This window comes from Chiloscyllium plagiosum, unplaced genomic scaffold (genome assembly GCF_037043375.1).
Source record: "Chiloscyllium plagiosum isolate Xiang-an unplaced genomic scaffold, Cpla_swu_hap1 HiC_scaffold_14, whole genome shotgun sequence".
In the NCBI taxonomy this organism is placed as follows: domain Eukaryota; kingdom Metazoa; phylum Chordata; class Chondrichthyes; order Orectolobiformes; family Hemiscylliidae; genus Chiloscyllium; species Chiloscyllium plagiosum.
The window spans coordinates 33,801,381-33,826,247 of NW_028270152.1; the positions used below are offsets into that span (position 1 = coordinate 33,801,381).

The 24,867-nt window shown below is 40.6% G+C and overlaps 1 protein-coding gene across 2 annotated transcripts in view; it reads right to left on the reverse strand.

Moving 5' to 3' along the window:
• fam120a (family with sequence similarity 120 member A) overlaps positions 1-15,918 on the reverse strand; it is a 139,998-nt gene extending 124,080 nt beyond the window's left edge. For both annotated transcript variants that reach the window (XM_043708020.2, XM_043708019.2), the window contains exon 1: positions 15,126-15,918. In XM_043708020.2, the coding sequence (XP_043563955.1) occupies positions 15,126-15,599 (474 nt within the window). In that variant the 5' untranslated portion in view covers positions 15,600-15,918. The remainder of the gene's footprint in view (positions 1-15,125) is intronic.
• Positions 15,919-24,867: the final 8,949 nt, after the last annotated feature.

Genomic DNA, 24,867 nt, shown 5'->3' on the forward strand with positions numbered 1-24,867 from the left:
AACCAAAGAATGTTAGAATAATGCAAAAGGAAAAAGAATTAAGTAAGATAACTTAAATAAAAGTTTCAAGCTTTGCTGGGAAAAGCAGGAACTCCAGCTCTGTAGAAGAACAAGTTTAAGCAGCTACGAAACTTAAAAATTAGTCATTAAGGAGGAACAAAAGCTTTTGACAGATCATTTCAAACTTAAAGTACCTACAAAGAAAGACAATAGAGGTTTAAATAAAGAGTTTACTGACCAAGCATGTGAGGTGGAAAACAATGAGGAATGGGTTTAAGACATAAAAGACAGTCAGTACAGAGAACCTCGACTATCCGAGCCTCGATTATCTGAATATCAGATTATCCAAAGGAGGTCTCGAGGTCCCAACAGAAACACTACATCATAGATGTGTTTCCAACACTGATCGCGTCTTTTGCCTACAGTGATTAAAAGTGAACTCGACTTACTGAAATGCTGTCAAGAGCAGTCTTGGACTGATGGGAGCCCAGGCATCATCTCCAAATTACCTACCATCCGCCCTCTGTCTCTCTCTTTCTCCCCACACTTTCCCTGGAGTTCTACATAAGCGTGTACCCTAAACTCCCCTTCCCCAGAGAATCTCTCCAATATTGCTCTGTACAGAGCAAAGGTGAAAAAGTTGCAGGAAAAAGTTGTACGTGTGTGTGTGTATACGCTCATTATTTGGAGACTCTCACTCTTCCCCATCCCCCCCGTCCCAAAAAGATAGAAGCAGCAGTCTTGTTGTTGGTGTCCAGTCCAGCTGCCCTGAAGAGGGATTAGGGCCATACGGGGGAACTGGTAGGGGAGGGGAGGGGAGCAGAGCAGTGTTGGACAGGGTTAGGGGCAGTGCTGGACGGGGTTGGGGTGAAGGGGACAGTGTTGGATAGGGTTAGGGGAGCAGACGGTGGGGGGTGGGCGAGGGCGGTGTTGGATGGGGTGGGGGTGCGGGGTTGGGACGCGTACGACAGGGCAGTGTTGGACGGGGTTGGGGGTCAGACAGCGAGGCAGTGTTGGATGGGGTTGAGGGTGGGGGTGGTGTTTGATGGGGTTGTGGGACGAGGTGGTGTTGGATGGGGTTGTGAGCAGGCAGGGGGGCAGTGTTGGACAGGGTTGGGGGCGGGGTGGGGCAGTGATGGATGGCATTGGGGGCGGGGGCTCGCACGCGCTGTGCTGCTGCACGGGATGTGCTATGCGTTTCCTGAATGGGGAGCGGACTTAACAGAAAACTCTAAGCCCCAGAGAAAAGGCATTCAATCAATTAACTGAATGATCAATTATCTGAACGAAATTGTGCCCGCCCATCTCGCTGGGATAATCGAGGTTCCTCTGTAATCATGTTTAAACAAGGGACACGAGGTGATGAGTATGTGACCAAACTTTTAGAGGATATCAACACTTAATGTTATCACCTGAGTCAGTACAAGGGCAGTTTCGTTATCGCAATTCTAGTAATGTGATCGGTCAACAAAAGACTAACAAGTTCATCACAAGCACAGCAGGTGAGGTCATCATGTTCATCAGTGAGTGTTTGATTGACAAGTTTAGCGGGCAAAAACTGTACAAATACTAAAGATTGAGTGTGTCATTTTTGGAGTAGTCTGAGAGAACATAAAGTTGATAAGTGCTGGTACTGCTACTCTGGTGAGGTTTTAGAACCTCCTACTTAGACTAGGGCTTGGTGTCTTGTTACTCTTTAATTGTGATACTGTAGTAAATGTTTAAATAAATATACTAAACCTTTAATGAACTGCTTCTAAGAATTTTATTTCAAGCAATTGAATGATCTCAAGGAAAGAATCAGGGAAGGTTGAGTAGACTGCAAAAGGGAGTCCTCCATTAGCCACTGAAGCTCTCGGGGAGGCTATGACAAATGAAACACCCACAACCCTCTAAAGCAGAGAATCCGAATATATTGTATGCACTGATACCACTTTATCTACCTTCATCGTCATTCTAGAAATAGATTTGCAGTAGATTCTCAAAAAACACTAACAAACCTATCAAACATGACTTGCGCTTCATAAAACAGATTGACTATCTGATTATGCTAAAGTTTCCTAAATAATAAATTCCCAATGACTGATGTCAGTGTAGTGAGCATGCAACTCCATTCTCTCTTCTCCTCCCCTCCACAATGATGGGTCTAGACAGTAGATAGGGATGAATTTACTTTTGAAACGATTCAGAATGGGAGTAAAGATCTAAAGTAATTGGCAAAAGAAACAAAGCAATTGGGGAAAGAACTTGCTCATGCAACGAGTGGTTAAAGTCTGTAAGGCATTGTCCGAGACCATCATGGAGTTGAAATTTTCAAAAAGGATTAGAATGAGGAATATAAATGGTTATGGACAAAAGGTGGGAGAATGGGATAAGTGAAATGCTCTTTTAGATAGCCAATATAGAAACGATGGACAAAATGAACTCCTTGCAATTTTAAGATTCTTTACTTGAAATGTGGTGTTACATTTGCTACCTTCCAATCTAGATTATTCTAAAAACTATAGAGGATTGGAAAAATGTGACTATGTATCCATTATCTCTGCAGCTCCCTCTTGAAAAACCCTCAGGAGGCTTGACAGCTTTTAGTCACTAGGTTTCTCTAATTATTTTTCCCTAATGATAGCAATTACTTTTAACTTCTTCATTCTGTTTATCCCTTGGGTTACCCTCAATTTCTGGTATATAGTTTGTCTGTAGTCCACACTGAAGAAATATTTTATATACTTCTCTTCTTGCTACATTTTCCATAATAAATTTTCCTGTCTTTGCTTCTATGTTTACTCGTTTCTTCATTTTTATATAGTCATGGAAAAATTCTCAATGATTCGATTTTATATTCCTGGCTGATTTGCTCACATTCTATTTCTCCATCTTATCATCTTCTTGCTTACCCTATGCATAGTTCTGGCTGCTACATTATTAAAAGGATGGGAATATATTGAGAGAGTATAGAAGATTAGAGAAGTTAGGACTGTTTTGCTCAAAGAGGGGAATACTCAGAGGAGATTTGATTGAAGTTTTCAAAATCATGAGTAGACAGGGACAGAATATGACCAAAGGGAAAATGTTTTAAAGTGTTCTGCAAAAAATGCAAATGTAAGATGAGAATAGACCTTTTCTACAGTGTTGTGGTAAGAGTCTGAAATGTGCTGTCTTCAAATCTAGTGGATGTGGGTTCAATTAAGGCAACCAAGACAGAAATGAATGAGTATTTACATAGAAACAACATGCAGGGTTATGAGGAAAAGGCATGAAATAGGCACTAAGTTAAAACACTCAGGAAGCTGGTACAGGCATAACAGGTTGAATGGCCTCCTGCACGATTCTGTGACTTTCTCCTGATATCTAAGGCTTTCACCCGCTTAGGTTTTGTTCCTTGCTTGGCAACACTAAGTTTTATCCCTGATATCCTTAGAAAAACAAAGATTGACGATTTTCACTTGAGCTGAGTTTAATGGATGCATTTCTGTTGAATATCTGCACTGCTTTCCTAATGTTTCCTACAGCTTTGCCACCATAACCATAAGACATAGGAGTGGAAGTAAGGCCATTCGGCCCATCGAGTCCACTCCGCCATTCAATCATGGCTGATGCGCATTTCAGCTCCACTTACCAGCGTTCTCCCCGTAGCCCTTAATTCCTCTAGACAACAAGAATCTATCAATCTCGGCCTTGAAGACATTTAGCGTCCCGGCTTCCACTGCACTCCGTGGCAATGAATTCCACAGGCCCACCACTCTCTGGCTGAAGAAATGTCTCCGCATTTCTGTTCTGAAATGACCCCCTCTAATTCTAAGGCTGTGTCCACGGGTCCTAGTCTCCTCGTCTAACGGAAACAATTTCCTAGCATCCACCTTTTCCAAGCCATGTATTATTTTGTACGTCTGTATTAAGTCTCCCCTTAATCTTCTAAACTCCAACGAATACAATCCCAGTATCCTCAGCCGTTCCTCATATGTTAGACCTGTCATTCCAGGGATCATCCGTGTGAATCTCCGCTGGACACATTCCAGTGCCAGTATGTCCTTCCTGAGGTATGGGGACCAAAACTGGACACAGTACTCCAAATGGGGCCTAACCAGAGCTTTATAAAGTCTTAGTAGTACATCTCTGCTTTTATATTCCAACCCTCTTGAGATAAGAGACAACATTGCATTCGCTTTCTTAATCACGGACTCAACCTGCATGTTTACCTTTAGAGAATCCTCGACTAGCACTCCCAGATCCCTTTGTGCTTTGGCTTTATTAATTTTCTCACCATTTAGAAAGTAGTCTATGCTTTTATTCTTTTTGCCAAAGTGCAAGACCTCGCACTTGCTCACGTTAAATTCCATCAGCCATTTCCTGGACCACTCTCCCAACCTGTCTAGATCCTTCTGTAGCCTCCCCACTTCCTCAGTACTACCTGCCTGTCCACCTAACTTTGTATCATCGGCAAACTTCGCTAGAATGCCCCCGGTTCCCTCATCCAAATCATTAATATATAATGCGAACAGCTGTGGCCCCAGCACCGAACCCTGCGGGACACTGCTCGTCACCGGCTGCCATTCTGAAAAAGAACCTTTTATCCCAACTCTCTGCCTTCTGTTAGACAGCCAATCCTCAATCCATCCCAGCAGCTCACCTCGAACACCATGGGCCCTCACCTTGCTCAGCAGCCTCCCATGTGGCACCTTATCAAAGGCCTTTTGAAAGTCTAGATAGACCACATCCACTGGGTTTCCCTGGTCTAACCTACTTGTTACCTCTTCAAAAAATTCCAACAGGTTTGTCAGGCATGACCTCCCTTTACTAAATCCATGTTGACTTGTTCTAATCAGACTCTGCTCTTCCAAGAATTTAGAAACCTCATCCTTAATGATGGATTCTAGAATTTTACCAACAACCGAGGTTAAGCTGATTGGCCTATAATTTTCCATCTTTTGCCTTGATCCTTTCTTGAACAAGGGGGTTACAACAGCCATCTTCCAATCATCCGGGACCTTTCCTGACTCCAGTGACTCTTGAAAGATCTCAACCAATGCCTCTGCTATTTCCTCAGCCACCTCTCTCAGAACTCTAGGGTGTATCCCATCGGGGCCAGGAGATTTATCAATTTTAAGACTTTTTAACTTTTCTAGCACTCTCTCTTTCGTAATGGCAACCATACTCAACTCAGCCCCGTGACACCCTTTAATTTTTGGGATATTACTCATGTCTTCCACTGTGAAAACTGACGCAAAGTACTTGTTAAGTTCTCCTGCTATTTCCTTATCTCCCATCACTAGGCTTCCTGCATCAGTTTGAAGTGGCCCAATGTCTACTTTTGCCTGTCATTTGTTTCTTATGTACTGAAAGAAACTTTTACTATTATTTCTAATATTACTGGCTAGCCTACTTTCATATTTGATCCTCTCATTTCTTATTACACTCTTTGTTATCCTCTGTTTGCTTTTGTATCCTTCCCAATCTTCTGATTTCCCAATGTTCTTAGCCACTTTATAGGATCTCTCTTTTTCTTTAATACATTTCCTGACTTCCTTTGTCAGCCAAGGTTGTCTAATCCCTCCCCGGTTAATCTTTCTTTTCTTGGGAATGAACCTCTGTACAGTGTCCTCAATTATACCTACAAACCCCTGCCATTTTTGCTCTACTGTCTTCCCGGTTAGCCTCTGCTTCCAGTCTATTTTAGTCAGTTCCTCTCTCATGCCCTCATAATTACCTTTATTCAACTGTAACACCATTACATCCGATTTTGCCTTCTCCCTTTCAAACTCCAGACTGAACTCTACCATATTATGGTCGCTACTTCCTAAGGGTTCCCTTACTTTAAGATCTTTTATAGAGTCTGGTTCATTGCAAAGCACTAGGTCCAGAATAGCCTGCTCTCTTGTTGGCTCCATGACAAGCTGTTCTAAAAAGCCATCCTGTAAGCATTCCATGAATTCCCTTTCTTTAGATCCACTAGCAACATTATTTACCCAGTCCACCTGCATATTCAAGTCTCCCATGATCAATGTAACCTTGCCTTTCTGACATGCCTTCTCTATTTCCCGGTACATGTTGTGTCCCTGGTCCTGACCACTGTTAGGAGGTCTATACACAACTCCAATTATGTTTATTTTGCCTTTGTGGTTCCTCAATTCCACCCACACAGACTCCACATCATCCGACGCTATGTCATTCAATACCATAGATTTAATTTTGTTCTTAACTAACAAGGCAACCCCACCCCCTCTGCCCACCTCTCTGTCTTTTCGATAAGTTGAAAAACCATGGAGGTTTAACTGCCAGTCCTGACCCCCCTGTAACCAAGTCTCTGTGATGCCTACTACATCATAATCATTCACTATTATCTGTGCCATTAGTTCATCGGCTTTGTTATGAATGCTACGAGCATTCAGGTAAAGTGCTTTAATGCTAACTTCCTTATCATTAGAGATGTTGGAAGTCATATGTCCTAAGTTATCCTTGCTTTTTACTGTATTCTCAGTCTGCCTCAATTTTAAATCCGCCTGGAAACATGCTATCCTGCTGCTTATCTTGCCATTTACCTCCATACTCCCTGTCGCTTTCACTTTCCCTTCCCCCCAACTCAGAAGTTTAAAGTCCTACTGACCACCCTATTTATCCTCTTCGCTAGAACATTGGTACCTGATCGGTTCAGGTGGAGACCGTCCCAACGGTACAGATCCCCCCTGTTCCAAAACTGATGCCAATGCCCCATGAAGTGGAATCCCTCTTTTCAACACCAATCCCTTAGCCACGTGTTTACTTACCTAATTTTCTTGTCCCTATGCCAATTGGCACGTGGCTCGGGCAGTAATCCGGAGATTATGACCCTTGAGGACCTGTGCTTCAATTTCCTGCCTAGTGCTTCGTAATGTCCAAACAGGTCCTCCACCCTAGTCTTGCCTATGTTGTTGGTACCAACGTGGACCACAACAACTGGATCCTCCCCCTCCCGCTCCAATATCCTTTCAAGCCGGTCGGAGATGTCTCGCACCCTGGCACTGGGCAGGCAACACACCATGCGAGACTCCCGATCCGGCTTGCAAAGGATACTATCTGTCCCCCTAATTATAGAATCCCCTATAACCACTACTTGTCTATTAGCTCCCCCCTCTTGAATGGCCTTCTGCACCATGGTGCCTTGGTCAGTTGGCTCATCCTGTCCAGAGCCCTTTTCCTCATCCGAACAGGGAGCAAGAATCTCGTACCTGTTGGACAAGGTCAAGGGCTGAGGCTCCTCCACTCCTGAACTCCGGTTCCCCCTACCTGCCTCACTTACAGTCACACTCTTTTGTGCCTGATCACTAGCTGAATGTGAATGACTTAATCTCCCAGGTGTGACTGCCTCCTGAAACAAAGCATCCAGGTAACTCTCCCCCTCCCGGATGTGCCGCAGTGTTTGAAGCTCAGATTCCAGATCATCAACTCTGATCCGGAGTTCATCCAGCAACCAACACATGCTGCAGATGTGGTCACTGCCGTTCACAATGGGATCAGCCAGCTCCCACATCATACAGCAACAGCACATCACCTGCCCAGCCATCTCTGCTTAGTTAGTTAATTACTTACTTTGTACAAGTATGAGTTAGAATACCTTCTGATACCTCTCTGCTATAGTTTTTTTTACCCTAAATAAGGACTTGATGTATACACACACAAAAAAAACGAAGTAAATTTGGCATATTTACACAATCAATTTTAATCAGCTCATTTCTCAAACTTAAGAAAAGCGACCAACATATGTCAGATTTGAACCCAAATATGTCACTCTCAAACTTAATAAGAAATTCTTCTGTATTCTGATAATTTTCTTCCCCAGTGACCCTACTATAATGTTACTAATTAATCTTGTTTCAGTACACCCTATGAGCGTTAAAATAGCTTTGTCTCTAGCTGATTCCATAACATATTATTCTAGAAAGCTGCCAGAAAATCCTGCTGCAAGCTTATCTTTCAAACAATGTTTGCCAATTTGATTTCTATATGAAGATTAAAGCTCCCAACAATTATATTGCCTTTGTGACAAGATCCAATTATTTCTTGCACAATGCTCTGTACAACAGTGTAACTACTATTCAAGGTCTACAAACTACTCCCAGCATTTCTGATCCTAGTTATTCTTTACTCATATTGATCCTTCTTTCTGATCCCTTAAACCAAGACATTTTCTCCTAATGCTTAATGTCATCCGGTACTGTCAGGATTACTCCTCTTCCATCTGTGCATCTTCTTGAAACATCTTCGTTATCTTGCAACTGTGTCTCCATACTGGCAAATATATATGACCAATTTATCTCTGCTGCTGATACTAGATTGTCCATTTTGTTACAATTATTTTGCACATTCAGAAAATAAATTTTAAACTGCTATTCTTTTAACCATATTCCCTGTTGCACTATTACCTCTGTCCCTTTATTGCTCTATTGTCTCTTCTTTTGAGAAGATGAATCTCACTTCAACAACGACATCATATGTAACAGATATAAATATCCTTTCCATTTTCCTCGTTCTTCTCAACTTATGTTAAGCTTATAGCATGGTTGACTACAACATCTTCCTCCAACACCTCTCTATCCACTCTTGCCAATCTGGATTGGTTTGCTTTCATCTCATTCCAGTATCTAACTATACCAAAAGTATCACTCAAATTGGCTTCTTTTACTGCTCCTGCATCTATACATCTGTGGAGTGTCAAGGATTTATCCTTTTCCCCATTATTTCTAATTTATGTGCAAACACTAAGTGACATTGCTAGATTTTACATATAGAAACAAAAAGTAAGGGCATTTAGCCATTCAAGCCTACTCTGCTATACATGATCATGGTTGATCATTAACTCAATAACCTGTTCCCACTTTTCCCCTATATCCTTTGGCCCAAAGAATTATATTTAACTCCTTTTTGAAAACATTCCACAGGGCTACCCTGTCTCTACCCTTACACTGACCCCTGTTCTGGACTCCCCCCATTCTTGCATCTACTAGTTCAATTTTACATAGAATTTTACATGTTTCTATGGGACTCTCCCATCACTCTTCTGAACTCCAGTGAATATAATCCTAACCGATTCAACTTTTCCTCATACATCAAGTCCTACCCAGGAATCAGTCTGATAAATCTTTACTGCCCGCTCTCTATTGTAAGAGCATCCTTCCTCAGATAAGGACACCAAAGTTGCACACAATATTCCAGGGTGTGGTCTCATCAAAGCCCTATACAATTGCAGCAAGACACCTCTACTTTTGTACAGAAAATGTCTCACTGGCGAACATAGCAGACCACTGAAGAGTCATCTGGATTCAAAACATTAGCTTGCTTTCTCTCCATGGATGCTACCATGCCTGTTATGATCTCCAGCATTTTCTGTTAACCTAGCAGTTGCCTTCTTGACTAACTGTACAGTTACCTTTGGCGACTGGTGTATGAGGACTTTCCTCTCTTTTAATTCATATCCAGATAATAATCTGCCTTCCTATTTTTGCAAAAATGGATAACCTCCCATTTATCCATATTATATTGCATCTGCCATACATTTGCCCACTCATTCAATTTGTCTAAATCACACTAAAGCATTTATGCACACTCTTCAGAGCTCACCCTCCCACTCAGCTTTGTGTCATCTGCTAATTTGGAGATATTACATTTAGTTTCCTTAGCTAAATCTTTAATATATATAATGAATAGTTGGGGTCCTAGCACTGATCCCTTCGGCACCCCACGAGTCACTGCCTGCCATTTGGAAAAATACCTTTTTTTTCTTGTCTGTTTTCTATCTACATCAATACATAAACGCCAATCCCATGTGCTTTAATTATATACACTAATCTCTTCAGTCAGATTTTTCAAAATCCTTCTGATAGTCCAAATAAACCACATCCACTTATCAATTTTATGAGCTGCATCCTTGAAGAATTTCAGTAGATTTGTCAAGATTTACAAATGGCATGAATTCTCTTTCCTAAGTCCATGCTGACTTTGTCCAATTCTGCCACTGTTTTCCAAATGCTCAGGCATTAAATATATTATAATTGACATTTTACAATGCTATTTTCCCCACTACCAATGTCAGACTGACTGGTCTATAATTCCTGATTTCTCTGCTCCCTGCCCCTTTAAATAGTGGGGTTATATTAGCTACCCTCCAGTCAGTCTACAGAATCTCAGAAGATCACCATCAGTAAATCCATTATATCTGCCCTTCATTCCCATTAATTTCCCTACTAATACCAAATTCTTTCAGTTCCTCCCTCTCACGAAACCCTATGGTCTCCAACATGGCCAGCTCCTGTTTGGGTACTCCTTCCTGAACACAGAACCAAAGAATGTGTTTACTTGGTTAGTAATGTCTTTGTTCCCCATTATAAATTCCCCTGCTCCTAACTATAAGGGACTTACCGAGCTTTTCCACTTTACATACCAATAATAACTTTTACAGTCAGTCTTTATATCCCTGTAAGCTTATTGTTGTACTCTGTATTTCCTTTTTAAATCAATCTCTGCCTTCCTTTGCTGAATTCTGAACTGCTGCCACTCCTCAGGCCTTTTTCTTTAGCCAACTTGTATGCCTCTTTCTTGGATCCAATACGATCTTGAATTTCCCTTGTAAGACATGGTTTGGCCACCTTTCTCATTTTACCTTTGAGTCAGTCAGGAATGGCTAATTGTTATAGTTCATCCATGCACTCTATGAATGTTTGCCATTGTCTTCTTATCATTTCTTTAGGTAATATTCCCCCAAACTATCAAAGCCAACTTACGCTTCATACAATCATTACCTCTTCTACTTTGATTCAGGATCCCAGTATCACAATCAGCTACATCTCTCCATCTTAATGAGTCTTAATGAGTCCTAATGAGGGTCTCACAAAACTAGACTGTGACAAATACATCAATGACACTGAGTTCCACCATACCATCAAATCTCTTAACTCCTAGACTTAAAATCTTCAGACTGCACATCCAATCTTCAGTACAGGCTGAGCAGACATTTCTTCCAATTAAGTGTTGGGAATATTAAGTTATTATTTTTGGTCAGTTCTCCAAGCTTTTCTCCCTGACTACTAACTCCATCCATCTCCCTAGCAACAGCCTGAGATTAAAGGAATCTTACTGCCACCTTAGTGTCACATTATATTCTAAGCTGAGGTTAAGACCTCAGATTTATGTCATCAATAAGACCAACCATTTCAATCTCCGTGATATTGCTTGACATTGTGTGTCTCAGCACACTTGCTGCAAAAATCATGCCTTCATAACCTCTAGTCTTGAGTGTTGCAACGCACTCTTGAATGGTCCATCATATTATTGCCTTCTTAAATTTAAGGCCACCGAAAACTCTGCTGCCCTGTCCTGCTTTGACCAAAGAGCTAATCACCAGTCAACTCTGTACTCTTTGAACTACACCGTTCCCTAGTCAAGTGAAATTTTCATCCTTGATTTCAAATTCTTCCAAGGTCTTGCTCCTCTCTGTTGCTGTAATCTCCTTCAACATAATTCTCTTACGGTGCCTGCACTCCTTTTATTTTGTACTCTTGAACACCCCATTTTTAATGTTTCATCATTTGTGGTTTCACCAATAGTTGCCTAGGCCCCAAGTTATAAGATACCCTCCCTAACTCATCACCCTGACTTAGATGCCTCTCAATGTAGCAAACCATACCGATGTGGTATTATTGGAATTGAGAACTTCCTGAAGGAAAATTTAAAAATAAGCCAGAATTTGACAAATGCATTTTCAATTTCAAATTTTAACTTTCTGATTCACTACAACTGAAAACATTACAAAACACAGGTTGTGGCAAGGAGGCCACAATCTGTGGGTTTCAAGCATTACAGTATCTTCATATTCTCAGTATTGCAGACCTAAGTTCATTAAAAGTGAAAACCATATTAGTTTTGCGAGAATTTAATTAAATGTCTTGTGTATGTGGTCCTTATGGAAACTGACACGATTGCAAATATGATTCCAACCACATCTATTCTGAGATGAGAGAAGTGCAGCAATCCATTATAAGGCTGAAAAAAAAGGTTACAAAAATCATTAAATAGCTGAACCAGCTGTCAGCGAATGTCTTGGGTCCATGAAAATAACTAAACTATACTTAAATCAAACGATGTAAAGCAAATTAGCCATTTCTAGACACATTTCAAATGCACTCACTCATGAATCAAATACCTGTTTAGCAATGAATTATTTGCAATTTCCAAACAGAATTAACTCAGTTTGGTTCCAGAATCGGATAAGAAGTAAAGGTATGATCGCCTCATCTGAAACCTGCATACCTTGAAAATAAAAGAAAAGTTGCAAAGAACATTTTCCACCCTGCTCATCTAACTCACTGCTGTATAGAAATCTGGAATAGAAAAGAGAGGCAAAAAATGATGTGTGTGCACAAAGGCAGGTCGCACCTTTGCACAAATAATCCTTATTTAACATCAAGATTACATCATATGGTTCTTGTACTGGGGCCAAATAAATGTAGAATTTAGTGTTCCATCATTGGTGGCTGCATCAACAGTTGCCTCGGCCCCAAGCTATGGAATATCTTCCTTATCTCATCATCCTGCTTTAACATACTTCTCAATGTAGCAAACTATCCCAAAATTATATTACTAGGATTGAGAACTTCTGCAAGAATAATTAAGAAATAAGCTAGAATTTGACTAATGTATTTTTAATTTCAAATTTTAACTTCCTGATTCACTACATCTGAAAACATTACAGTACACGCAAGGTGGCCACAACCTGAGAGTGTTGAGCATAACAGGAGTTCCATATTGTGCAAGTGAATTTTTCAACTTCATTTAACCCATATAGTTTCTTCAGTACGAGCAGAATCTTCCAACTACACATTTGTCTTCAGTCAAAGAAGAATTTTCAAGTACTCCAAAGACAAAACACAAAACTGAAGCCAACACTATAGTAGCAGTACTGGAAGTGCAGTTTTTCAAAAATATTAAGCAGACATCTCACCCATATGTAAAAGATTCCCTACACGATTCACAGAATTTACCAGTATTTAGCCCTCAACCATAATCACTTTTGAAAAAAAAGCTACCCAGTTATTATTTTACAGTTATTTGTTCGGATTTTTTTCTTTAGCACACACATTCATTATTTAGTCAGAAATGTACACAGCATGGAAACAGGCCCTTCAGTCCAACACATCCATGCCAATCAAATATCCTAATCTAGTTCTCATTTGCCAACACTTGTCCCATATCCCTCTAAACCCTTCCTATTCATATACCCATCTAGATGTCTTATAAATGCTGCAATTGTACCAGCCTTCACCATTTCCTCTAGCAGCTCATTCCATACATGCACTGCTCTCTGCATGAAAAAGATGCCCCTTAGGTTGCTTTTAAATCTTTCGCCTCTCACCTTAAACCTATGCCCTCTAGTTCTGGACTCCAATACCCTGGGGAAAAGACCTTATCTATTTACCCTATCCATGCCCCTCATGGTTTTATAAACTTCTGTAAGGTCACCCCTCAGCTGTGACGCTTCAAGGAAAACAACCCCAGCCTATTCAGCGTCCCTATAGCTCAAACCCTCCAACCCTGGCAACAATCCTTGTAAATCTTTTCTGAACCCGTTCAACTGGTTAGGCCCCTTTTGGAATACTGTGTGCCATTCTGGGCTCCCTGCTAATGGGAAGGAGGTTGTGAAACTTGAAAAGCAGTGGACTCAGCATTGATCTTTGTGGCATATCCTCGTCACAGGCCTCCACCACCACCCTTGGTTGACTACCTTCAAATCAGTTCTGTATCCAAACAGCTAGTTCTCGCTATATTCCATGTGATCTAACCTTGCTAAACAGTCTACCATGTGTAACCTTGTTGAACGCCTTACTGAAATCAATATAGATCACGTCCTCTGTTCTGTCTTCATCAAATTTCTTTGTTACTTTCTCAAAAAATTAAGACAGACAATTTCCCATGCAAAATAATTTCTATTTCTACTCCTCCCTAACAGTTTTTCTTTATGCCTTCCTCCAATCAATTCTTATTCAATATTTAAGATTTCAGCCAATTATTCCCAAATAATTACACTTGCAACTATCAATTAAAATTGTCTGAAAATGAATGTTTATAGGACAGTGTTGCATATGAAACTATGCTTTGTGTGCAAATATCTAGCTGCAATAATCTAGATTTATATGTCCCCTTCCCTAAATTGGAAACCTAAATATATAATCAGACTTAAGAGCAAGAGCATAGACACATTTAAGTCTAAGATTCATTGGTAGCACATTTGCCCAAATAGTGTCCAGATATAAGCTTCACTCCTGAGATTTAAGGATATATCCTGGGCTGACACCAATACACCATTTAAAACTAAGGGCTTATTTGGTCTCTCAACTGCACATAATAAAAATCCATAACACTTTTCCAAAGGCAGCATTCTCCTGGCCGATATTTAATATTCAACCAATACTGAAAGATTCAATAGCAAAAAAAGTGTGGATTCTGAAAATAAAAACAAAGTGCTGGAGTAACTCAGCAGATTTGGGAGCATCATTGAGTCCAAGACTCTGCAAGACTATATCGGATTCTAAACGTTAACTTTGTTCTGTCTCCACAGATGATGCTAGACCGATTGAGTTTATTATTTTCTAAAATTACCATTCCCTCATTTGTGTTCAAACTGACTGCCACATTACCTACGCTACAACAGTGACTACACTACGTGGACTTAATTGGTTATAAGGCCTGTAACTCGCTCGACTGGAATGAAAGCCACATTTATTTACCACTTTTCTTTCTTTGAAATTATAACTGCATGTTTAAGAAACCAGTCTCAATAATACCACGCTGACACTTTGTGCAGATTAATCTGTGTCAGGTCCAGTTATTGTAGAGGCCTTGACACTAAGAGATTTTTCAACCATCTAACCCTGCCGGCGGAAGTGCCGTGAACCCCTCCAATTGAATGACATGTTGAGCATCCAATCTTGGCTCCCAGTCGGTACCTGAAACACCAAAGGACGATCAGGGCAATAAAATGTAAACCGAGGGCGGGGAGCTCGGCCAACAAGTTAGGTTGAACAGTCAGGCTAATTTGTACAAATAAAATATCAATCGGATAAATGGCTTGGGTTTTTTTTTCCCCATCGTCAGGCATTTACCTTCACACGGAAGCGGAGGAGGGCGAGCCGGATGCAGTGGCTCATGCAGACGGGAGGCAGGAACCAGACTTTAGGCGGCGGGGTGCCTTTGTTCTGAACGTGGCTCATGATCTGCTGGGCCGTCTGCCTGTCGTTGATCTGTTTCTTCACCCATTCGTGGAGGCGGGGTTTCTCCAGCGCGCCGTTGAAGAACACCACCAGCTCGATGTTGCCGCTGAAGCAGGCCTTGGACAGCGAGGCCAGGTAGCTGAGCATGTGGTTCCACTGGCCGCCGCTCACCCAGTCATTGTAGAAGCCGCCGTACAAGCGGTGCAGGCAGTTCTCGGCGTCCACCAGCAGGCGGAGCGGGGTCTGCGGAGGCCGGTTGCGGCCTCCACCCACCAGGCTCCCCCGGGCCAGCTTCTGCAGCTCCACCGGCACCACGGCGCTGGCGCAGTGCTTCTCGATGTACTCCTGAAAGCCCTGCACCCCCATGGCCTTCGCTTGCTCTGGATTTCTCTCTCACTCGCTCGCTGTCCAGGGAGAAGGCAGCTCCGGCCGGCCCAGGGAAGGAAGGCCGCAAGGAGGAGGAGAGAGGGGGGGGAAAAAAATAAAAAAAAACAGGAACCGGGGAAAGGAAGGTTTGGGGAAAAGGGGAGGGATTGGGGGAGAAGTTTCGGGAGTGCGGATCACCGGCGCGCCTCCTGGTCCGAGCTGCGAGTGGTGCAAGGAGGCTTTCGATGGGATTTGACGGCACTTTGCCAGTCGCTGAGAGTCACCGCACCGATCGCCGCCATGTGCTGTTACGGCGCCATGTCTGTCAGAGCCGGCGCGCAGGCGCACTGCCCGCGTTACCGTGACGTCAGCGCCCCCCCGCGCCGAGGTCACGTTCAGGGGCGGCTGTCAATCAACAGGAGCAGCGGCAGCAGCAGAGCACCAAGAGGCCCCATTGAAGCACGAACTTCACCTCTGTAAAGTTAAAATAAACAGTGCACCACAATATCACTGCATACCCCAGTATCAAACTTGCTTTAGTGACTTTTCAGATCACAACACTTTATACCTGTTAGAAATGCTCAAGTGGTCTGCCTGGCAGGAAGTAAGAGTTAGAGCCCCTCTGCCAGCATCCATCAAGTATTTTGCATCAATTTTTAAAATGTACAGCCCAAGACCTTTCGTTATAAAGCAAAATGTAATGCCAAGCAACAAGGGCATGGTCAGTAACAGCAGATAATCTAAATAAGGGTACTCATGAAGACACAATTAGAGGGACACACATTTTGAAAAGGTAGAGGGCATCTCAGTTGTTGGAAGAGGCTAGCCTGTGCTGAGATTTCTGAAAAATAATGAGTTTGAATGTGGTGCAAATTAGGAAGTAAACAGCAGAGCTTTGGCTGGTCTCAATTATAGAGGATAGAATGTCAAAGGCCACCAAAGAATATTGAAAAAGTCAATAGATAGTGGTAGACAGCAGATGAACTGAGACGGGCAGTAGATGAGCAACTTTATGGAAGTGGAAATAGAGAGTGGTAGAGGAAAGATACAACTGAGTCTCATTAGCATCCTGTAGAAATTGATGGCAACTCTGGCAGTATCAGTGGAGAGAAATCAGTTAACATTTTATATCCAATGGCTGGAGTTTACAGTGACTATACCTGAAACGTTAACTAAACGTTAACTCCACTGATGTTGCCAGACCGGCTGAATTTTTCCAGCAATTTCTGGTTTTATTTCTGATTTCCAGTATCCGTAGTTCTTTCAATTTTTTGTTTAGATCGGGTAAGATTGAGGTTTATTCTGGGACCCAAACACAAACATTGTTGGAAGTGCTTTCTGTTGGAAATAAATGCTAATATCTATAAAAATATCCTAAATACAATGTCAAATAAGTAATAAGCCCATCTCAGCAGTTGCCAAAATCAAAAACTTAATAGGATTGGCTATACAGCCTCTCAGCCTGGCTCCACTGTTAACTTCAATTCCACTTTCTGTACTCCCCAACTTAATTCCCTTTAACGTTTAAAATACTGTGAATCCAAGTCTTGAATATAAACAAAAAATAAGCATGGATAGTATCCAGCTATAAAGGATCCCTAAGATTCACAAGCCTAAGAGAATAAAACTTCACATCACACTTCCTAAAATGGCTGACCTCTTGTCCTGTGTGTGTCACCTAGTTCCAGATTTTCTATTTTCCAGAGTTCCAGAAATAGTGTCAAGTCCTGTATAATTGTTTCAAGTTTTTCCTTACTCTGTACTCCAAAGCAGGGCTTGGTTAGCTCAGTTGGCTGGATGGTTGGTTTATGCCAACAATCTAAGTTTAGTTATGGTTACCACCAAGGACTCTCCTCAAACTCCGATTAAATCACCACTAGTCATCTCTAATCGGACAGCAGCCGTATGGTGCAGTAGGACTACAACAACTTTACCTCACTCCAACACTGTTCCAATAAAGATTTGTCTTCCAAACAGCTTGCTGTACCTATTGGTTAATTTTTTCTGTAATTCATGATATTCAAATCTTAATGAATACCAACATTTAGTAGTTTTCACTGAAAGCATTTTTTGTATTCTTTGTACCAAAGCAAATGACCTCAGGCTTCCTCATATTGTAATCCATTTTCCTGACAACTAAATCACCCTTCAGTGTCTAAAGTCTTCTGCAAATTTCACTTCCATAGCAGTGCCTGTTCTGGTGGTATGATAACCCGTAACATCTAAATAGCAGCCACATTGCTCCTGGCACACCATGAATATTATGGTAAAAGCACAGATGTGTTGTACAAGTACCAGAAACATGTAGAGTGGGAACATTGTGATATCAAATAGCATCAATTGCTGATCTGATCCATAAAATGTCATTTTAAATTCCCAGAGCCTTGAATACAGAGGGACAATGAGGGTCTTGATTAGAAATCCCTGCCCAAACCATGTGTCTTCGCTTTTCACAAGATTAGCAAGGAGCATTGTCGAAAGCAGCAGCATCTCACAAAATAATTGACTTAACAATACCATGTCCTATAATTATACATGCTGCCACAGAGCAGGGCAAAGACAGTGCAGCCAGTGGCCAGGAAGATCATTATGGCCCTCCATTTCTATACCATTCGGATCTTTCCAGGTAAGAGGTTGAACAAAGAACTGTAAAATGATGGCATTGGTCTAAAATAGAGTTGACAAATTATCTTCATAGCAATGAAGCATACTTCACAGTTTTCTCTCTCAGCTGAGAGCAAAGAAGTGAAAAAAAAAACTATGGCAAGGAACTAAAGCACGTGGCTTTGCGAGACTAGCAAATTTACAGTAGTACAGGAAGCTATTGGTTACATGCATATGTGTCTGCAGGCCCCATATGAACTCATGCACTGGTCCTGCATGTGGTTTGTGTGTGCAACCCTCTATAGGGTGAGTCAGTGAATCCCTTCACCATCTGATCATGTGTGGACACTGCATGTACAAGCACTAAATTGCCACAAGGAATACTTCTGCTCGCATACCTTGTTAAATTTCTATCTCCTCAAAGCTTACTTTCATAGTATACTTTGTATAGTCAAAAAACCTAAAGATATTGCACTCAGCTCCTGATGTAAGTCACAAATACCTATAGATGAAGCACTAAATTCTATTAGTAATATCCTGTCATTATGAAAATGGCTCATTTATTCCTTCTCTCTTCCATTTTTTTGGATGAATTCTTGCCATGGAGGGAGTACAGTAAAGCTTCAGCAGATTGATTCCTGGGAACAGCAGGTTTGTTGCACAAGGAGAATTTAAATATTTACTGGAGATTAGAAGAATCAAAAGGAATCTCATCAAAATGTGAACATCTGACAGGACTCCACAGACTGGATGCAGGATTGATGCTTCCCCAGCCAGTTTGTGTCCAGAATAAGGGGTCATGGTGTAGGATAATAGGAGGCCATTTCAAACTAAGATGAAGAGAAATGTCTTTACTGAGAGGATGATGAAGCTGTGGGATTCTCTGCCACAGAATGCTGTGAACTGTGCCAACTCAGTTAAATATGTTTCAGAAAGAAATATATATAGAAAGGCTAAAAGAAAGAAGGAGCACGGAGAGATTACGGAAATATGCCATTGAAATACAGGATCAGCTATGGGTACATTGAATGGTGGAACAGGCTTGATACCCAAATTGAGTTCTAATTCTCTGCATTCCTGCGTTCATGTTTTATCCCAAACTCCAAGCAACTTCATTTTGTGCAGCAAATGGCTTCTGAAAATTCCATCATGCAACTTGTAGTTCCACTTTATCTACTCTGCCTGTGATGGTAATAGATTCAATAATTTTTGGAACAACTGATATCAGGCCAACTGTCCTGTTCCCCATTTTCTCTCTCCCACCTTAAAATTGCATTTGGATTCTTTCAATCAACTGGAATCTAGGGAATTTTGAAGCAATGCAACAACTATCTTTCGAGTCCTCTAGTTTAAACCTCTAGAACGTAGGCAATCAGATCCAGGGAATCTGTCCACATTTAATCCCCTGACATTCTACTATACCTTTGAACTATTAATAATAATTTAAATTTCTCACTTTGTTTAGCCCCATGGTTTCTAACTATTTCTGGATTGGACAAAATGTTTGAATTAGCACTCTGCCATTTCCTAATTATGCATTCTAATTTCTTTCCCTAGCCTCCAAGGGATTCCACATTTACTTTGACAACTTTTGTCTTATTTCTGTTGAAATTACAAACTGTTTTATCCTCATAATATTCATTCTCTCGAGGAAAGTTTTGATGATCTTTTGTTGGTTTCTAAAGCTCATCTAATCCTCAGAATAACTACACTTCTTGACAATATAAGCATCTTTTAATTTATCTCTTGTTTTAATGCCTTCAGTTAATCATGGATGAATTCTTAACAGAGTTTTTATTTCTGAAGACTATATGCTCATTAAGTGGGGGTCAGTTAGCTCAGTTGGCTTGATATTCAGTTTACAATGCAGCATAGATTAAATTCCCACTCTGGCTGAAGGACTCTCCTTGTCAACATCTTCCCTCGCCGAAGGTGTGTTGACCCTCAGATAAACTACCACCAGTAGACTCTTTCTAATGAGAGAGCAGCCCTATTTTCTGGTAGGACTATGGCAACTTTTACATTATGTACAATGTATTCAAGTATATTATGAGTACGAGAGGGAACATGACTTGAAGACAAGTTTGTGATTCATCAATTATAGAAGAGTCCTGGAGCTGGTTTGAAATGGAAAGAAAAATCAAGCAGTAACACTGCAGGAAAGCTCAAGTTGATTGCCTGGTGAGTATTACTACGTTTTTCCATTCCTTCCCCCCCCCCCCCCCCCCAACCAAGACTGGGAGGTAGTCTGAGCAACTGGGAAATTAAAATCTTACTTCTGTATAAAAAAAAGTCAAAAAAGCAGTTTTCATTTAAATTGTGTTAACAGAAGGAAAGGGATGACTTGATGAATCTAAAGGTAATAAGGTTTAATACCAGAAAGAAATGTCAGGGTAGCTCTGACCTCTGAACAGGTATTCTCATCTCCTGGATAAACATATGTAGAAATTGTTATCAGCCTTGGAAGCTCAAATTTCAGACTTTGGAAGTTAAGTAGCAGCTGGCATCACTCTGGCATAATTGTGAGGCTGGCGGCTGTATGGATAACATAGGTATAAATACGCTGGGAGAGGGGGAATGTGTAATGATTACATTGTTAAGAAATTAGCAAGTAGTCCAGGAATCTGAGTGCATCTCATTGTCCAACCAATATTCAGTACTGAATGGTACTGAAAGTAATGACTCTTCTGGGGACTGCAGCCACAGCTCGGTCTGTACACCATGGTCTGCTCAGATGTACAGGTGTTGCACAAAATTGACTGAAAAAGCAATAGTAACAGGCAACTCGATGTTAGGGGAGCAGACAGCATTTCCGTGGCCTTGGATTTGAATCCAGATTGACATGTGGCCTTCTAGTGCCAGAGTCAAGGATGTGACTGAACAGCTGCAGAGCACTCTGAAGAGATAGGATTAACAGCCAGCACTTGTGGTCCATATTAGTAGCAACAATATTGTCAGAAAGAGTCAAAACAGACAACTGCTTATTTAGAAAGATGCTGCATGAGGAACAGCTTTCAATTTGTTGGGTACAGGATCCAGCTCTAAGTTATACAAGCAGGTCAGGTCATGCCAAAACAGAACTGGAAGCAGGTATTAGATATAGTTTAATTTGGCAGCTGGGGAACCATGAAGTAGTATTAGAGAGGAATACCAAGCTGGTTAGAACACGGAGTCAGATGGCATTAGAGTAGAAAATAGTAAGGGATGATGCGGTTGCCAAGTAAGACAAAGTAATACAGTCCAAATTTGATATATTCTGAATGTACATATATAAAGTGTGGTAAAGTACAGATACAAATTGCTATGTTGGCATGATATTGTGGCGAGAATTGAAGAACATGCTAAAAGAAGAGCAGGCCTGGCTCTCAAACATTTCTGGATACAAGATGTTCAGGAAAGATAGAAAATAGGAATATTGATCAAGGAGAACATTGCAGTGGTGGAGAGAGATGTCACATGGGATAAAGGACAGAATCTATTTGGCTAGAGCTAAGGAACAACAAATTGCATTGCTTGTTTTAATCCAGTGGGAAAGATGTAGAGGGTCAAATGTGAACGTAAGTTACAAGTAGATGCAAGAATTATGGTATCGTTAAAATAGGGAACGTTAATTCTCTGAAAACAAAGACTGAAACTGTAGCAAAGGGCAGAAGGGGAGCAGAGTACTTAGGGGAGTTTGTTTAGATTAGTATGTTTTCAGTCCAATGAGAAAGGAGGTACTGTTAAACTTAAGTCCTTATGTCTGAGGTGCGCCAAGTGAATCAAATGCCAGCAGGGGAACTTTTAAGGGATAGTGGTCATTCTATCATGAAGTTTAGGTTGGGCAAGATGACAAAGAACAATCCAGAGTAAAAATAATTAACTGGGGAAAACTGACGTCAATTGTGTACGAATGGATCTGACCCACATAACTTGGAATTAAAGGTTGGCAGGCAAAACTGTAACTGAAAAAAGGCTGTTTTAAAGAAGGGGTAATTCAGACAGATAAAAGTACATCCCCATGAATGGGAAAAGGGAGGGAAAACAAATCCAAAGCGCCCTGGAAACATGCGCATGAATCATTGAAGGTAATATGACATGTTGGGAGAACAATTAATAATAGCATTCTTAGCTTTATTAAAATGTGTATAGAGTACAAAAGTGAGGAAACTATGTTAATCGTATACACAGAACTCTGATTTGACCTTTTCTGGAAGGTTGTCCTCGTTTTGAAATGTACACTTAAAGTACTTAAGAGAATTTAAACGAGTGCAGAAAAAATTCTGAAGGACGGTTCTGGGGTGAGGAACTGCAGAAAGTCTGGTAGTTGTCCTTGGAAAAGATAAAGCTGACAGGGAAAGGTATACAAAATCACAAGGGGTCTGGATAGGATATATGGCAAAACTGTTCTCATTCATGGAAAAATCAAGAGCCAGATGGCACAGGTTTAAGGTAAATGGCAGAAGAAGCAATGGTGACTGAAGAAAGAAAAATGTTTTCGCACAAAACAGTTAGGATCTGTAACATACTGCATTCACCACACTTTCAGGCAAGTTCAGTCAAAGCATTCAAGAGGGAATTGGATTATCTGAAAAGGAAGAATGTGCAGAAAACCAAGTCCAATCATGACAAGTCAAATGTCTTTCTTTTGTGCAGTTACTATTCTGCGAAATAATCTCCTTGCTTATGCAGTCCTACCTTTAATCTAATTCCCTAAATTACCCATGCCAAATATGCACACATAATTAGCTTCATTCAAGTTTAATACTCAAGTTTCAGATTTATATATATGTTACCCTTGCATTCAATGTGAAATTCAATCATATCCCTTACTATGGGGATTACTAATCACACTTGTGTCACTGTCAAGGTGAGATCCAAAATAGCCTCTTGCCCAGTTGGTTTTATGGCACTCTTTTTGGAGTGATTACGGCTTGATTAATACTAATTCCATGTGTTTTATGCAAATTATTTTGTAACTCAATTGTACCAATCCTGGCTACAGATCCTTTGTACCAAGATCCTTCCTTGTTGTTACCTGTATAACCTCATTATTATAACGACGTTACCCTTCATTTTCCATTTTGCTTGTTGTTGTTAAAACATCAATACTCTGAAATATTTATTTTCAAACCACGGTCACCATTTCACCACTTCTCTGTATTGACTATTAATCGACATTTAGATTTTCCTTGATTTATGTCACTAATTTACCTGGATTACATGGAAGACCTTGAACATTCAGGAAAAAAAAAAAATTTTAACTTTGTACCATATCCCATGATTTCGCATTATTTACTGAAGCACTGTTACAGTTCACCCAACATTCCTGAAACAGGCCATTTATCTCACTGTTGTTTCCTCTGTGTAGAAACCGATAGTCAGGTTTAACTATACTTCAAAAGTCACTCGTGAGAGATAACTTGGTAAATTGAGAAAGCAACATGTGTTCTATCAGTGCAAGTTCTATTTTCTTATTTCCAGAATGCTAAAAAAAATTCCAATTTATAAACTTGCAAATTGAAACAATTACAAATTACACTACACCAATGGGAGAAAATATCAGCAAAAACATAACACAACTAGCACATACTTCTCAGTAGTTTGGTTGTAAATACATGGGTTTATAATTTCAGAGAATCAATAAGAAGCCAATTATAAGCGAATTCTGTCTAAATGTTGCAAGTTTTCCTTTTCCAGAAACTGTATTTTCAACATCTGATTTTGAGAATTATACAAGTTTTGTCCTCTGAAAATCATTCAGACACAATTTATTCTGGGCCACTGCTAAGTTCTCCAATGCTGAAGCTAAATTTGCTCCAGCTTTGAGCTAAGTGAGTTTTTCCCCATTAGGCATAGCTCCTGTGCAAGATGAATTCGTATTCCATATTTGCCTGTTGGCTTTTGATCTTTCAAACTATCCCTCAAACTTATTTCTCAATAAATTTTTAGTAAGCCTCAATCACTCCCATCTAGATTGTCTCAGAGGGACCATAAAAATTTGATTATGGCATCCTTAGGCAAATACGATATATAATCAAAGATAAAGTTAAGGTAGGCTTGTTAGCTCAGTACAATGAATGCATACTAGTCTATTCAAGTAGCCATTTTACAATGGTAGATTTAGGGTAAATATTGTGGCAGCAAAATCAAATGATCTAAATATTACTTACAAGTCCAATTGAAAAAAAAGGCATTGCAACTGACATTGGAGCATGATATTTGGACAGAAAAATGTGGCAACAGGTATTCACTGTGATGCAACAAAACAAATTGCATCAAATTACCTGAAAGAAAATAGAACTAATTACAAATCAATGAACAAATTGTTCAGTAGGTCACTGTGATATCTATTATTCTCCAGATGGTAATTATGCCACCGAAAAATCATATGAAGGATGGTTGGGGAATTGAATTTTTAGTGACAGATTCATAGATTTTTATTGAATATCAAGAAATAGGGATCAAAGATAGTTAAGTCAATCATGATCTGAATGATTGGCAGAATAAGCTTGAAGGGCTGAATGATCTTTCCTGTTTCTAAAACTAACACTTACATAAGAAATAGGAGGAGTAGGCCAGCTAGCCCAGCAAGCCTGCTCCACTATTCAATAAAATCATGGCTGTTTTTTTTCGTGGGCTCAGATCCACATACCCACCTGCTCACCATAACCCTTAATTCCTT